At 40.3% G+C, this 15,411-nt stretch overlaps 1 protein-coding gene across 1 annotated transcript; it reads right to left on the bottom strand.

The window, feature by feature from the left end:
* Window positions 1–1,675: 1,675 nt before the first annotated feature.
* On the bottom strand, window positions 1,676–11,387 carry LOC148878629 (Peptidase S41 family protein). The gene is made up of 13 exons (XM_088957568.1): window positions 11,062–11,387; window positions 10,406–10,715; window positions 10,128–10,277; window positions 9,485–9,567; window positions 9,110–9,315; window positions 6,923–6,991; window positions 6,535–6,653; window positions 5,813–5,888; window positions 5,691–5,732; window positions 3,669–3,777; window positions 2,356–2,453; window positions 2,184–2,277; window positions 1,676–2,084 (listed from the first exon to the last, which is right to left on the bottom strand). Exons 1-13 carry the CDS (start codon window positions 11,182–11,184, stop codon window positions 1,932–1,934), a joined length of 1,632 nt encoding a protein of 543 aa, XP_088813694.1. The 5' UTR covers window positions 11,185–11,387; the 3' UTR covers window positions 1,676–1,931.
* Window positions 11,388–15,411: the final 4,024 nt, after the last annotated feature.

The following is a 15,411-nucleotide window of genomic DNA, read 5'->3' on the forward strand; positions in this document are numbered from 1 at the left end:
TTCAGTGAGGATGGCAGCTGGACTGGCACAAATGATAACAAGAGAGTTGGACCAATTTTTCATATGTTAAATTCCTTGGTTGTTCAGCCTTCTTCACTAAGATGATGTTTGATATGGCTGCGTTTGGTTTCCATTGTAAGTTTGTATGCTGCCAAATCAGCATTTAGACCTCAATGATTAAATAAAACAGAAAAGTATGGATTTGCCCAATGAAGATTTTTAACATTCAAATAGACCGAGACCCCTACTCTATGCACTCATGCCCGCCCGTGGATTGGCATCAATTTCGAGCTGGCACCTATCCCGACCGTACATTAAACCTACAAATTCTGACACTGGGGGTATCAGTCATTCTCCCTAAAAAAAGCATGTTTGATATGAACTTGATCCTCAACCACTTGCAGTTATGCATTGAGATTCTATGAATAAAAAGCATTCAATTACAGAGGTATTCCCAAAACACGGTTACAAGTGGCTGTGAGTATGGTGTGAGCCCAGTCTTGTGAGGACTGAATCAGGTCTCTTTGATATAGCCTGTTTACCGTGGAAGGTGCAACGCAACAATGATGCTTAGGATATGTGAATATGCCAGCCATGTATTTGAAAAGCAAATATGGCAGTCAATTGGATTGGATTTGGTCCAATCCAGTCCAATGAATATTTTGTACCGTTTTGTACCAGTCTAATTCAATGTCTGGACCATCTAATCTGTTCACATTTGTTTTAACTGAGATTATTTCTAATCCAAACCTGGTCCATTGACACCTATATTCTTATATTCTATCAATTAGGCCAGATATTGGCTCAATCCAATCCATTCTAATATAAATTTATTATGAATGGACCAGGTTCAATCCAATCAAATAAATTCTTTGGACCATTAAGTCTGGACTGGTCCAATTCAATGTTTTGTTGGTCCATCCAATCCATCCAAATTGATTTTGGTTTGAACGGGGTCCAAATACAAAACAGGTCCATTGACACGCCTAGTGAGGTGTATCAATCAATTTGCACCTTTGAAATGCTCCACCTTGATTTCAGGTGAAAGTGTGAAACCAATGCAGAAACTGCCTAGTCAATTTTTACAATCGATGTTTATGGTTGCAACGAAAATACAACTGCGGGGTGTTGCATAGACGTCCTGGAAGATTGTTGCTTGCATGTTTTTCAGTACCATACTACCATGTGTTGAAGATTCCATTCTAACTATTTTTAGTCTTTTGGATACCTGAGCTATCTCCTTTCTTGTTTTTAACAAATTTTCCCAGCAGTGAAAAACAAACGAGAAAAGAAAATGCAACGCCCTCCCTGTAACCTAGATTAATAAGCTAACCTAAAGTGAATCCAATTGGCTTAAAGGAATTATGCAAGGGATATTGAAAAATGTTTAAGGATGTATGATTTTGCTGAAGTGATAGTTGTTTTAGTTTTAAAATACAAAATAGTACAAATTGGCAAACACCCCTTGAAGCCTATGACCCAGAACAGCAAAGGAACAATCAGAGTCTTCTTCTTCAAATTATATTAAAAAAAAAAAACAGATAAACATGTCCTTTCCTAATTTCCTTTTTATCATATTTCTATAGAATTCTTGATCTTTCCTAAACATTCCTTTCATTTTCAGTGCCATCACTTTTTTTTTTCTTTCCCTGTACACTCGTTACAGTGAAATGAATTATGAAAAATCAATATGATCCGCATTGAGCAGTTTAAATGCCATTACACATTAACCAAAGTTGGTCCTAGCTATCTGGGTCTTGGGGTGTGGATTGGATACAGACCTAACCTTTGACACACAAAATGAGAAAATCTCTCCTCAACAAACAATATACCATATTTTGATGTCAGACCCTTCCAATTAAGTTCTCAACCTTTCATTTAAACCAGAAAGAAAACTGATTATCAATGGCATTAATCAACGTTAAGAAAGGTTAATTTACACTTGCCAAGGGCTTCTCTAACCTTGGAAATAAGTCGACTTTGTTGAGATAACAAGCAGATGTAGGGTCCCTGAGGCAGCTACAAAACCCATCTTCATCCACAGGAAATGACATTGGCAGAGGATGGTCCGGGGTCACACCAACCTGGTCGAGTGTAAAGCAAAAGAATAGACGGATTAACAAGTAGCACATTCACTAGAGAAAAGAGGGAGGGGGAGAATTGTTTCAAGACAGGTTGTAAACCTTGTCAATATCTGTATGAGCAGGAGTCTCATATCGAGCCACCGTAACAGCCAAACCAGAGCCATCGGACAGCTCAAAAACTGACTGGATCTTCCTGTAAAGTTGACATCCTATGGATAAATTTACATGTATGTGATATACAAGTATCTTGTGAGGGAACAATAATAACTACCCTTTTCCAAATGTGGGCTCTCCAAAGAGAACTGCACGTTTATTGTCTTTCAAAGCACCAGCTAGTATCTCACTTGCACTTGCAGTTCCTTTATTCACCTAGCAGGGACTCAAGAACAATAAAACAGTTATGTTTCAAAAAAAAATGGTGCTTTTTTTCCAAATGAAATTCTTCAGGGAAAGCGAAAAAATCATTAAAAAAACTAATATGCAAGAATATTAAAAGTAGGGCTGTTCACAAAAAGGTAAGAACCGACCAAACCAGACCTACTTAACCTGATTTGGTTGGTTCTCAAATAAGTTCAGCCAGTTTCAGTTTGAAAAGTTGTAAAACCCGGCTGTTTGGTTCGTTTGCGGCTTCTTATGTTGTAAACAGAACTGCAACTGAACCGACCAGTTACATTTATATCTCATACATAACTGCAACCTAGTCCCTAGCCCCTATATCTATGAGGTTTTGTTTTTTCATTTTTTTTCTTTTTCCTTTTAGTAACCTCAGCCACTGCCTCCCACTTTTCAAATTGTCAAAAACTCAAAATCCCACAAAAGTGAAAAAAGCAAAAGGCCATTAAAGAGGAGATCGGATTCAATCAGTGCAAGACCCGTTTGAACAGTGGAAGGCAGTGGCTATAAAGGCTGAAAGGCTGTTTGAATGGGCCTTGCACTGACTGAATCCAGTTTCATTGAAGAGACCCTAGGGTCCTAGACCATGATAGGACTGTGGCAAGAGTCAGTCTTGTCTGCATCAGTCTCTATTTATTTTTTTTTTCCTATCAAGATTTGTCCCATTGGCCAGCACCATCACATGTAAAAGTTTTATATTTCGGTCAGTTTGATAGAAACCAATTAAACTGACTATGTTGTGCATATTATTTTTCAGTCAGTTTGATTGTTAAGTGGTCGGTTTCAGTTTGTATAAAATTCAATCCGAAACTTTTGGTTCAGTTGGTAAAACTATATAAAACCGAACCAATCCAACCCGTGTACAGGCCTAATTAAAAGCCCAAAAAGGAAATGACTGCAGCCTGGACTCAAAAATGAACACCACCTGTGATAGCATTGGAAAATCAAGTGGATGATAAAAAAACGTAAGCTATTCAGTTACAAAAAGAGAGATCTTGAAAAATAATTTTACAATCTGCCTAATGGTGTCTAATACTCTGTTAACACAGAAAGCTTATCTGAATGAATCAATGTCTCAAACAAACAACAGTCCTTGAGGTCAACAAGGCTGTACAAACTATCATGCAGTATAAAGTTAACTTTGTTCTTAAAAACTACAAGAATATCATGATCTGTGTAAAATAAGAATACCAGTACAGCAAGAGGTTCTGAAGCTGCCAATGCATTGCTTCCATCTGTCTCATATATGTCTCGCACACCACGGCTATCACAAATATATACAATGACACCTTTGTCTAACCTAAATAGCAAATAGAAAATTATGAAACATGTACAACAATTAATTATTCAAAGATTTGGAATTCAAAACTATAATAGTACAATGTGTAAAACCACTGAAAGGCTTACAAGGGACTGGCAGTAAACAATTTCTACTTTGAAAAGAATTCATAACTACAAATACATATGGGTTATTACTACAAAGAGATTCTTTTTTTAATTCTCCAACTTCATTGGAGAAAATGGCATAAATGAAAATTCATTAGTCACATTGTCAACAACAGACACATAAGGTACAATTAAAAGCAGTTTCCACAACATGAGAGAACTGAAAGACTACCACACATTACAAACAGTTCAAAGTTGTTACAAAGGATCTAAAAATAGGTAACCAACCCTTTGAAGTGAAACTACTGATGATATAGATATAAGATTCTCCCTTACAAATTACTAAAACAAGAAGAGATTTACATGTGGAAATGCAAATGCATTGCATTTTCTTGTACTATATATCTTACACAAGTAACCAAGTTCAACTTTAAGCACTAAAGTGGCACAAATCCTTCTAGCAGATGTCCTCGCATAACTGACACACAAGTTCAACTTTTACTACAAAATGTTAGTAAAAGAAGTAGAACAAGAGAATCCAAGATAAAATGCTTGGTACAGTTAGCCAAGAATTCTATGGGAACACTTTTGAAAGGGACATAAATCCAAGCCCCATTCTTTTATTACTCATGAAACTTCAACTATTGGAAGAGTTAGAGCTTGAGACCACTTTGGAATGATCAGATGAAGGGAGTCTAAAGTCTTCTTTTGTTTTTGTATCAAGCATGGTAAATGCAATGTACTAAAGTATGAAAACTAGTCAATTATATATGTAGTTATGAACTCCGAACACAAAACAACATATAAGTAAGAACCCAAGACTGCCCAATGATATAAATCAGAATCTCCACACAAATACAATAATTATCAACTGTTTAGATATCCCAAAATAGCTTACTCCTTGAAGCAGCCTCACAGAGAGATTGTGCAATAAATGGTTGGCTGGTATTGGAACCTAGTTGAACGATGGTTTCACTCTAGAAAGCAAAGACCCATACCTCTCTGATCAAGGGGGTCTGCACTTTTAATAACTAATCAATATATAGTATTTTTTTCTTTTATAATAGTCAAATAGTGGCAATGATAATTTGCCATGGGACCCGGGAGGTGAATTGTCAGTCTCCCGTTTTAAGTTTGTAATATTTTATTCAGTTTATGGCATAGTTGATTTTCCATGCAAGATGCAACAAGTTCTCCATATAACTTCAGGTTACTTTTGAAAGTCTAACCTTATTTTTTATCAGGGAAAAAAATAATAGAACACAACGTAGAATGTGCCTATGCAGCCCTTACAATTTAGGGTAGCCAAGCTAACTAACTCACGGATTAGATCCCCAGGAGGTCAATTCCCACAATAATTCGTTTCTGGTGACTCTTGCCAATGAATCAGCCAAAGTATTGGCTGACCTATTGCCCAAATGCGTGTTGCTCCCATATGATTTGATCATGGGCAAGTGATTCCAAGAAAGCTGCTAGCAAAAGCAGCAACATTATATTGATAATTAACATATTCCATGGTGATAACAATGCAAAAGAAAGAAGCACTACCAAGCAGAACCAATTCATCCTCCAGACTTTAATGACTACAAGATAAATAGAACTTTTCCGTTGATCCTTATCTCAGGTACCTTGTTACATTGTCAGGATCTTGTCTAGAAGCCCAGTTTGGATCTGTGTTTCCTAATATAACATTCTTTGCTGTTGCCAATTCCAGAAGTATATAAATAGAACATGTGATTATGGAAACCAATTTGACGAGTTTAAAGCAAGGTGTAGGGAAAGGATTAAAAAATCATGGAGTACAACCTAAAAGATAACAAAGCTTACCATATCTTAGCAATCTCAATTCCTTCTGGAAAAAGACCACCACTGCACCAAAATCAGCATTTCAGAAAGCATGTGAATGATCAAGGAAAACATTGAAGGATATATTTTCACAAGCTAATCACCTGTTATCTCGAAGGTCCAATACAAAAGCATTGACATTATTCCTCCTCAAAGTTCTAATTGCTTCCTTGACAGCACCTATAAAGCAAATAATAGTTGTCATAGTAAACAGGCAACTAGAAATTATTGTGGAGAAGCTACAGTTACTTGATGGAAAAAGTTGGATTAATTAAGAAAGGTCCACATTGTGACATAATCTTGCTCTTAGAAATTGACTTTACAACATAAGATGTTCACAGGAATGCCCCCCCCCCCCCCACACAAAAAAAAAGGAAAAATAGTAAGTGAAAACTTTAGCGTTAGGACCATACCAGAGTGTAAATTGCACTTTTAGAAAAGATTTCTGGTACTTTTTGTCAAAGTTTTTTAGGCCCTAGGAAAAATTGGGTGATTTTTTATAATTTGGTCTAAACCAAATCAAGAAAATGTACTACAATAAATATGAAAAATAAAGTCAAAGTTTTTTAAAATTTTCTCCTATACATCAATTAAAAGCAATTCTTCTACTTTTTCCTACTTCCTTGTGTTATGTATTTCTTCTTAATCTTTCCTGTTTCTTTTGTATATTTGCTTGCTATCTATTTCTAACTAAACTTGAAGAAAACATTGATATTTCATATTCCTTCAGATTTCTAATCCATGATTGTAAAAGAACTGTTCAACCCACCCAAGTAATTTAGTCCAAAAAGTAGACTTTTAAATGCATCTATAACTAACAACTCACCAGAAGCATTTTGGTTGAATGATGTAAGTTTGATATACCCAATTCTGGATGCATCTTTCCCCAAACCAGGTACCTCACATAATCTTGACTTCACTGGGTTAAGTGGAACCTTCTCACGCCTGAAATCAGTGATTCAGTTAATTGTAAAAAGAAACTAATTTGGTACCAGCATCTGATCAAGTGGTATAATATAATGTAAGCTATGACATTCACATCAGTGTATCACAAGAGAAGTCGTAGAGTTAAAGCATTAAAAAATTAAAAGCAAGATCATATCCAGAAATTCAAAAGAGATATCTTCACTTTAATTATTGAAACAAAATCTAACTTAAACTACAAGATTTATGTCACAACCATGTCCATGAAATTCCCAGAGCATTGGACTTACGTCAAAGCTATCTCTTTTACTTCAAACCCACTGCGTATGGTCAATTCCACTGAACTTCCTTCCGGACCCCTGCAATGCATTTATTTCATTAGGCAAACCAAAGGTGAATGAATAAGCAACCTTATATGTAATCGTGATATTGGGTGGAGAAAAAGAAACTTTAAAGATGCATAGAAAGCTTCTCTAAATGAATTAGTAACCCAACTCTTCCATTTAGAACATAAACATGAACATGCAATTCACAACATTAGGACACCAAAGAATACAAGCACACAAAGCATCAGTTCACTGTTATAACATATGCTCTGATCTCTAAGCTTCCCATTGTTGTAGATAGGTTTTTTTTTTTTGTGTGTGTGGAGGATTTAACCTCATTCTAATTTCTATGCTAACCACCTTTTTCCGGGTCAAGACATAAGTACATTCAATAAAACAAGAGGAAACAGTGTAGGTAAACATTTAGAGCCCTCGAGTCATTTTAGGCTTTTAGTGTTCTTATGGACCTGGCAGAAGAACACACTGTTAGTTGCTTTGGCTCAAATCAACCTAATAAATAATCTGCTTCTAGTGGTTCAACCAGAATCAATGTGACACAGTGGACCCTGAGAAATTAGTAAACGTTATTCCATGGTTTTAACTTTTAGCCTGATCAGCTGAAATATTTCAAAAAGAATTCTAATCCTTGGACAATAATTCGGTGACTTCAGAACGATCAATAAGCTGGCTAATGATCAGTCTTTCTTCTGTTCAATTTTACATAATCTTTTAGCATAATAACATATTAGATATAGAAAATAGCAAAACAATAAAAGGAAATGCTCAGGTCATCCTTTAATCTGTTTTAGGTTTTCATTTCCTAAATACAGTAAGGTACATGTCTTCTCTTCAACATTTTTATCAAAATAATCTGAACAAATTAAAATATCAACAAATGTACAGCATGTTGTAAGAAATATCTACACTCAAACCTATATAACATAGATCTCTGCTGTGTAAAAGTACTAGTTTAATGACTGTAATCTCATGGATAGTCAAGTAAATATTCCACTTCCTAGTATTATAACAGTCTATTGAGTATTAACATGTTTATAGATACACAAGGGAAGTGAAAAATGCACACGCAAGGGAAGTGAAATATTCAAAATCACCCTCTCTTCCGCTCTATCATCATATAAAAAAAAATCCCTTCCACTGCAATTAAGTACATCTTTACTACTTCAGAAAAATATGAGCAATTGACAATTTCCCAAAATAATTAAGGATCTAAAAACTTACAACCCGAACACAAAAAGAGTCAAGTCTGCACGTAATAAATGTGATGAAACCACATCATTTATGAGCATTCAATTGATCCAAAAGAAAAGTGACTTAGAGCAATAACCATATCATAAATCCTAGGAGTTTCAGTTGATACCCTTAGCTTGTTGAAGGATACACCTAGTTCTATTAGAAGTATGTAGCATAATGGATAAAACCAGGGGCATTATTGATTTATTATACCTGAAAAAGTTATGGAAATGCCACTAGGAAGTAGGAAACATCAGTTCAAGTCTCAAAAGTCCAATTAGATATAAAGAGTATTAGATATTATATGGGATGACAAGAACCTCCAAATTTTGGTCATACAAAGAAGGTAGTTCTTCAAAATATTTCGATTTCTTTTTCTCATGGTTGGCCACAGAAATATATTAGAAAAAAGATCCAGATGAAGTGTACAAGAAGTCTAAATGAAAAGGAAGAAAATTTATAGATTTGACAACCATACAAACCAAGCCCTGTATAAAAGATACACATAAAACCAAAATTCAGCAAAACACAGAAGAAAAACATGAAATCAAAATATTGGAAGTCAGCCTAGAAAAGGTGTAATCTTGCACAAACAAAAGCCCCTTGCAACAGAAAAAAACAAAGCAGCATACCAAAAAATAAACAAAAGTTCTCACATTTAATACTACAAGCAAGGAACCAGAAAAAAGAAATCCCAACACCCAAATAACTAATAACAACAGATAAGCATATCTTATTTTCTTTTCTGATGCTCCAACCAAGCCATTAAACGTCAATAACAGCTTGAAACTATTCCACTAGCTACCAATTTGCATCATAATAAGAATATAACCATCAAGAAGCACAAAAAAAAAAAGAAAGAAAAAAAAACCAGGTTTACTTATTTAGCAGAAATCTTACTGTAATCTGTCTGCTGCATCATATAGTCCAATTGTTTCTGTACTAGTTTTATCAATTGCCAAAATAACATCTCCTGATGTAATTCCAGCCCTATTCGCAGGGCCTCCTGGAGAAGATGAAATAACAACAAATCCTGTAGAACCATCAAGTTGTGTAGGATAGGCAATTGACAGACCCACACCCGTAAGAGCACCTTGAGTGCCAGACTGCCTTCAAAAGAAGATGACAACAATCTTAGGGGAAAAGTTTAAAGATACTTTCCTTTTAAACATAACACCAAAATATCCCAATCAGATCGCATGTTTGTTCATGACTCATCCTTTTGGTTGTATCAGAAATGCATTCATTTTAGAAACAAGAAGAAAAGACTTAAACCCTCAAACTCTTGAATTTTTGTGGTTCTAGAAAGCGAGTGAAAGGATCATCCAGGGTGGCAAGCATCTTCTTTATTGCCGCATCTGAATAGAAATACACCATTTTGATTTAGATAGGATTCTACATCATTAAAAGCATACACAGAAAATATTCTTATCAAATGGACCAACAAGGTACATTGCAATATTAATATATGGGAGTTATAACAGTCTTGAGTCTCAATTAGAATTTTTCCTCATTGTCATGCTTAGCGTGTCCCTTCACTCCCACTAATAAAGAAGGCAAACAATAAATACTTGGTATAAACACCATCAGCTTATTATATAAACAAGTGCACTTCATTAAAAGGTTTCCCACATTAAGTTTTAAGATCAAGTTCCTAGTCCTCAAAGTATCAAGACATGCATAACATAACTTTGGCAACTGAACCTGTACTCGGTTTAGTGAAGTTGTATTTTATTTATAGTCGAGAAGATGATAAATGAACTAAACTATAACACCCCTCCCCCCCCCCCAAAAAAAAAAAAAAAAAACAAAGTACATATACGGTTATGTGCGTGTCCAACTTCCTCTTTAACAAGCTATATGAAATAATCAATGCAACTACCATAAGTAACATATAAGTATAAAATGAGTTCCATACATGTTTCTTCTCGTGTCTTCATCGGTTCATTGCGCAGTGCATTTTCTCGATACCGGAACCAGCTTTGTCCATTAAAAGTTTTGTCAACATATGCCCTGTCAATTGTCCTCCATGCCTCTAAGAAAAGGAGGTTCTCTTCAGTGAGTGCCCCTACATGTCAATTAGGAACAAGTATTATGATGTTCTTATAACCTCATTTATCCAATCTCTTAATATGAATACTTTGTAACTTCCAAGTTCCAAGCAATCAAATAACTCAAGTCAAACAATAAACTTACATGATGGAGTCTTATTGAAAGCTACAGAGACCGACATAACCAGCATCATTCCGACGACTAACCCGACAAACAGAACTGATGCATCGCTTTTAAACTTCTCCTGCCAATTTATTAGTTTCTGTGAACTGACAGTAGTTCCCGTCAGCTTCGAAGAGAGGCCATAGCTTACCAGGAATGAACCACGCCGAGATGGGATGCTTTTATTGAGCCTCCACGGTGGCAGAAACAATAAACTGTATTTAAAACATCGAACGGAACTTGGAAAGTCCGTTTCTATGAACCTGGTAGCCACAGATTCCCATCGAAGGACCTGCAAGAAGACCATTCAAAAGAAATTCCACCATAAATGATTCAGTCCAGAAACCAAGTAAATGGGTAAAAACGGACGAGTCGAATTGTGACTGCACAGAGTCGACTCGACCATGACGAAAGAAGATTCAATTAACGAAGCTAAATCATCTCCAATACTGCGAAAAAAAATCAGATCAATTGAAAGGTGACAATTTAAACCCTTCTCGATTCCACGACAAATTCAAGCTAAAATCGATATATTTTGCATACCAGAGCCAAAAGGCGATAGAAAAAAGCGCAATCTGTCGGAAGAAATCGGGTGATTTAGAGAGCGTAACAGTAGAGATTTATCGAGAGAGAAGTACCTGAGAATTGATGGGTCGGAGAGAGAAATGACAACGAGGGGTTGTGTTCATGGCGGAAAGTCTGGAGGGGGAGAAATATGGCCGGAGAGAAGCATGGGAAGCAGCGGAGATTCCAAACTCCATAGAGGTTTATTTGAAAATTACTAGTTCCTACCTCCTAGCTCCCACTCCACACACGTCCTCTTGTTTTCCTTTCCTCTCCTTATCGCTCCCCTGAAACTTGACCCTCTTTTTTTCAATTAACGGTGGAATTTGAAAACGGTCCCGAACCCTTCGCTCCTCACCGAGCACTTTCCGCACCAACCTCACAATTTGAGTCCAAGCTCAAGACGAATTGGGATTAGGGCTGTTTATAAGAAGACCCAACCCGACCAATCCGGTCCGATCCAATCCAAGTCGGTCAGGTTCTATGAATTAATATAATATTTGCATTTTGTTTTTGAAGTTCTATGTAAGTTTAATATGAGGCTGAACTCAAACAAGTGTGTGTTTGATGTGACCTCGGGTAAGTTCCTAGGATACATCGTTAATCGGCACAGCATCGAAACTAACCCGGATAAGATTAAGGCCATTTTAGATATGAGACCACCCCGGAAGTTGAAGGAGGTTCAGAGGTTGAATGGGCGCATAGCCGCCCTGAGCTGCTTCATGTCTAAATCGGTGGACCGCTGTCTGTCGTTCTTTAAGGCAATTAAGAGCAAAGGGTTCGAATGGACCCAAGACTGCCAGCTCGCATTCGAATGGACCCAAGACTGCCACCTCGGGCATGGAATATTATCAACTTAAGACAATATTATCTGTAGCAACCAAGTAGGCCACGAGCCGCTCTCAAAGCCCAAGGGCAAAAATGCCGAGATAACATGACATTGGCATAATAAGACCCGGTCGCCTTTGAGGCATGGGAAAACCTCAAAAATAGACTATAAGTCACCCCCAGAGCCTAAGGGCAAAGAATGCTGAGCTGACATGACCTCGGCACAACAGGACCCAGCCGCCTCTATGGCATGGGCAGACTCCGAGAATGGGCCACAAGCCACTCCTCCAGCCTAAGGGCTAGAACGCCGAGATAATGAAAAGACCTCGGTAGCATACAATATCTAGTTGTTTCATCGGCATAGGCTAAATGCTTGCAATACCTAAGGCACAGACACTTCGGCCAAGAACCTTGTGACAGATAGCCCGCCCTGGCATGCAACAAGTTAAACCTGTAAGAGACAACCAATGCCAATTTAACCCGGGTGCAGACAGGTCGGGCATGTACCCTACTATGTCACTCACCTCGGTGTACACAAGGCTACCCCTACTTAGTGTTAGAATACAGTTCGGGACCACGATGGTTGAGGGTTTCTTCAAGGGTTTCCTCAGAAGAATCAGTCAGATCGGTGGCGTCAGCCTCCTCATTGCCGCCATCGTCTTCAGAGTCTGGGTCATCCGCGACCTTGCGTGCCATGTCATCTGTGATGTTGAAAGAAGTGAAGGCACTTATATCCAGATCAGGGTAGGTATGCCTTATCCACCATCGGCCGAGCTTGAACCCCCTACGGTAGGCCTTTGACATTACGTTGTCGAACCTCGAGGGCTTGACGTAGTCGATTGCAGACTGAACCTTGGTCTGTTCCAGAGCATCATGAAAGATTTTCGTCTTCTCCTCGATATCGGCCTTGAGAGACTCCACCTCGCGCTCTAGGGCCTCCTTGGTTCCCTTGAGGGCCTGCATCTTGAGCTGCGAAGCCTTATAGGTCATTTTGAGGCTTTCCACCTCGAGCTTTAGGGCTTCCTGACCAACTCGGAGCCCGTTCACCTCGGCCTTCAATCTGTCTCGTTCCCGGGCCAGCTCCTCCCTCTCTAGTGCCAAGGTGCCATTCAGACCTTTCTGGGCAACGACAGCACTTTCCAATTGATGGACCTTGTCCTGTGTTGCCTTCAGCTTGGCATGGGTCACACGGGATGACTCCTCAGTAGCCAAAGCGCGCCTCAGGTGTTTATCAGATTGGAAAGTTAAGGCGTGCACGACACTGTTCACCTAATAGAAGGAAACTAGTCAGTCAAAAAAAAAAGGGGGGGGGGAAGAAGAAGGAGAAAGCAGAGAGGTGAGATAAAGTGTTTGCTCACGAAAAACGAACCTACCACCATGATGTGGGTTGTCGTGCAACCTCCGAGCTGACCTGGGGAGAGTTCGGCCCAGCTCATGACTTCTGCATTGATGACGCCCCTCTTGCTTCGGTCGAGGCTGACCTCGGGATCCAAGATGGACTCCTCCTCTTTGGTCCCCGAGCTGGATGCCGCCGCGTCTGCAGTATGCTGAGCCAACCCCTCTGTAGCCTCAGCGGCCGCCCCAGCTGAGCTCGGAGCCTCAGTAGTAACCCCGACTGGCTCGTTCTCCAACCCACTCGCAGCCTTAGGTCTTTGGGGTGGAAAGTCACCCTCCAGATCTATCACTGGAGAGGCACTGTTGAGCCCAGTCTCAAGGGCAAGAGCCCAGGAATGAACGGGTTTGGGGGAGGGAACCCTTGGTGACTCCACGCGAGCCCTTTTGGCGGCCTTCTTGGCAGTCCGCTTCTTCCTCCTCTTCATTAGGTTAAGGAGCCGGGTAGTCGTGATTCTCTCTTCTTCGTCCATGGGGCCTACAACAAAGTTGGTTAAATCCAAAAATGACAAGAGATAAAAACAAAGCGCCAAAAGACAGAAATAAACCTACCCGAGCTCAAACCGGCCTGAGCGAGCTTCTTTTTGGTGATGTATTCCCGATGATCGAGCTCAGCTTGAGCCATGAGTGGAAGGCCTCCCATGTCTACTGGTTGAGGGCAATGCTGGTCGCCTGGGTAGCCACCCTCTAGCTGGTAAGGAAGGGCCATCTTGTGTTGGCCCGGACCACAAAGTAGTCCCGCTTCCAAGCCAGAACCTTGCTCGGGAACTTATGCAGTAGCTTAAAGCCTGGGCGAGGAGATAAGTAGTAGACCTGCCCGTGCTCAGGGAGAGCTCTAGAGGTGCTCTTTTTTATCAGCAGTATGGAGCAGAGTATGTCCGCGTCCAAAGAGAACCGCTTTTCATGGCAGAGGGAAATGGTCCCCACTAAATTCCGAATGGAGTTGGGGTGGAGCTGATCCAGCGTGATATTGAAACGCCCTAACACTTCGGGGATAAGGGAGTGAAGAGGGAGACGAAGCCCGCCAATCCCTGAAAATCACGACCTCATCCGGATCGTGCTCCCATGGGAAATTACCAGTGGGAAGGCTGTAGTTGTACTCAGAAGGAAGGTTGAACTGATGGATGAGGTCTTGAAGCCTCTCCGGTGTCAGAGTAGAGGGACCGAACTGGTCTGGCACCCGACCTCGATGGGAGGTGGACGCCAACTTACCCGAAGCTGCCCGTGCTTTGCGGGCAAGTCAGGCCGGGGAAGGGTCACCATGACCCGAAGTGCCCACCCCAAGCTCATCCGAAAAGCTACTCTCGCTAGACATAAGGAGGACGAGCTAAAAAAAGAAGAAAGAAAAGGAAAGGAAAGACTTAGAGACTCACTTGAAACAGGCGAAAACGAGCTGAAAAGACCTGAGCTGGAAACCTTAGATGCAAGCTCAAGGTGAAAGATACTCAGCAGTGAAGAGAATGCCAGAACCCCGCTATTTATAGACGCGGGGCCCGGTGACCAACGGTCAGGATTGGATCAATCCAACGGACCTCAAAGAAACCGGCTGCGGGGCTCCCAACGTAATTTTAATTTAGCATGCTTTTTGGCGTCCGCAAAGCATAAAGTGCCTGACGTCTGCGCGTGAGTTGCACGAGGTGTGGGTTTTCTCCCGTAAAGAACCAAATGCCAAGCCGGTCCAGCCATTGAACCGCCTAGCACGACAGTGTGAGTAATCGAGCCAAATCCGCTCGGCAAACCATGAACTCCTCGCACTGGGGCCCCCCGTCCCTAGCACGGGGAGTGGGGGGCAATTGATGGAGGATGATTTGGCTCAATCTCATGAACCCATAACACGTGCACATGACCTGGCTTGGTGAACAGTCCAGCCTAGCAGCACAATCCCGACTCGGCGCGGAGGAAATGCCAAGTCAAAGACAATCAACTCACTAAGGGCTAATACCTCGGTGAGTCAGTCCCCCGCCTAGCTCGGAGAGCTCAGGCTCTCCCCTAAGGGACGCCAAGTTTTTACCCACCTGGGAGGGAGCACCTCGGTGCTTCAAGGCAGGGACTCATCTACCCTAAAGCACCCCAGTTTGTGGCAGCTCGGCGAGCCGCATGAGGGAAGGCAGGAAGATCTCCTACCCGACCACCGTACCAGACAAATCTGGTGACAGCAGTCATGCCCCTCGTTAGGCAGCGTCGTGCCTGCCACCTTTAGAAGG

Source organism: Nelumbo lutea, chromosome 1 (assembly GCF_056320005.1).
Source record: "Nelumbo lutea isolate HS-2025 chromosome 1, American lotus-T2T, whole genome shotgun sequence".
NCBI lineage: Eukaryota > Viridiplantae > Streptophyta > Magnoliopsida > Proteales > Nelumbonaceae > Nelumbo > Nelumbo lutea.

Coding starts and splice junctions, on each gene's coding strand:
- LOC148878629 (XM_088957568.1), bottom strand. CDS start 11,184: ATGGAGTTTGGAATCTCCGCTGCTTCCCATGCTTCTCTCCGGCCATAT. Junction 3,778..5,690: donor ATTGAGATTGCTAAGATATG/GTAAGCTTTGTT, acceptor TTTGCTATTTAG/GTTAGACAAAGGTGTCATTG. Junction 2,085..2,183: donor CTCATACAGATATTGACAAG/GTTTACAACCTG, acceptor ACACTCGACCAG/GTTGGTGTGACCCCGGACCA.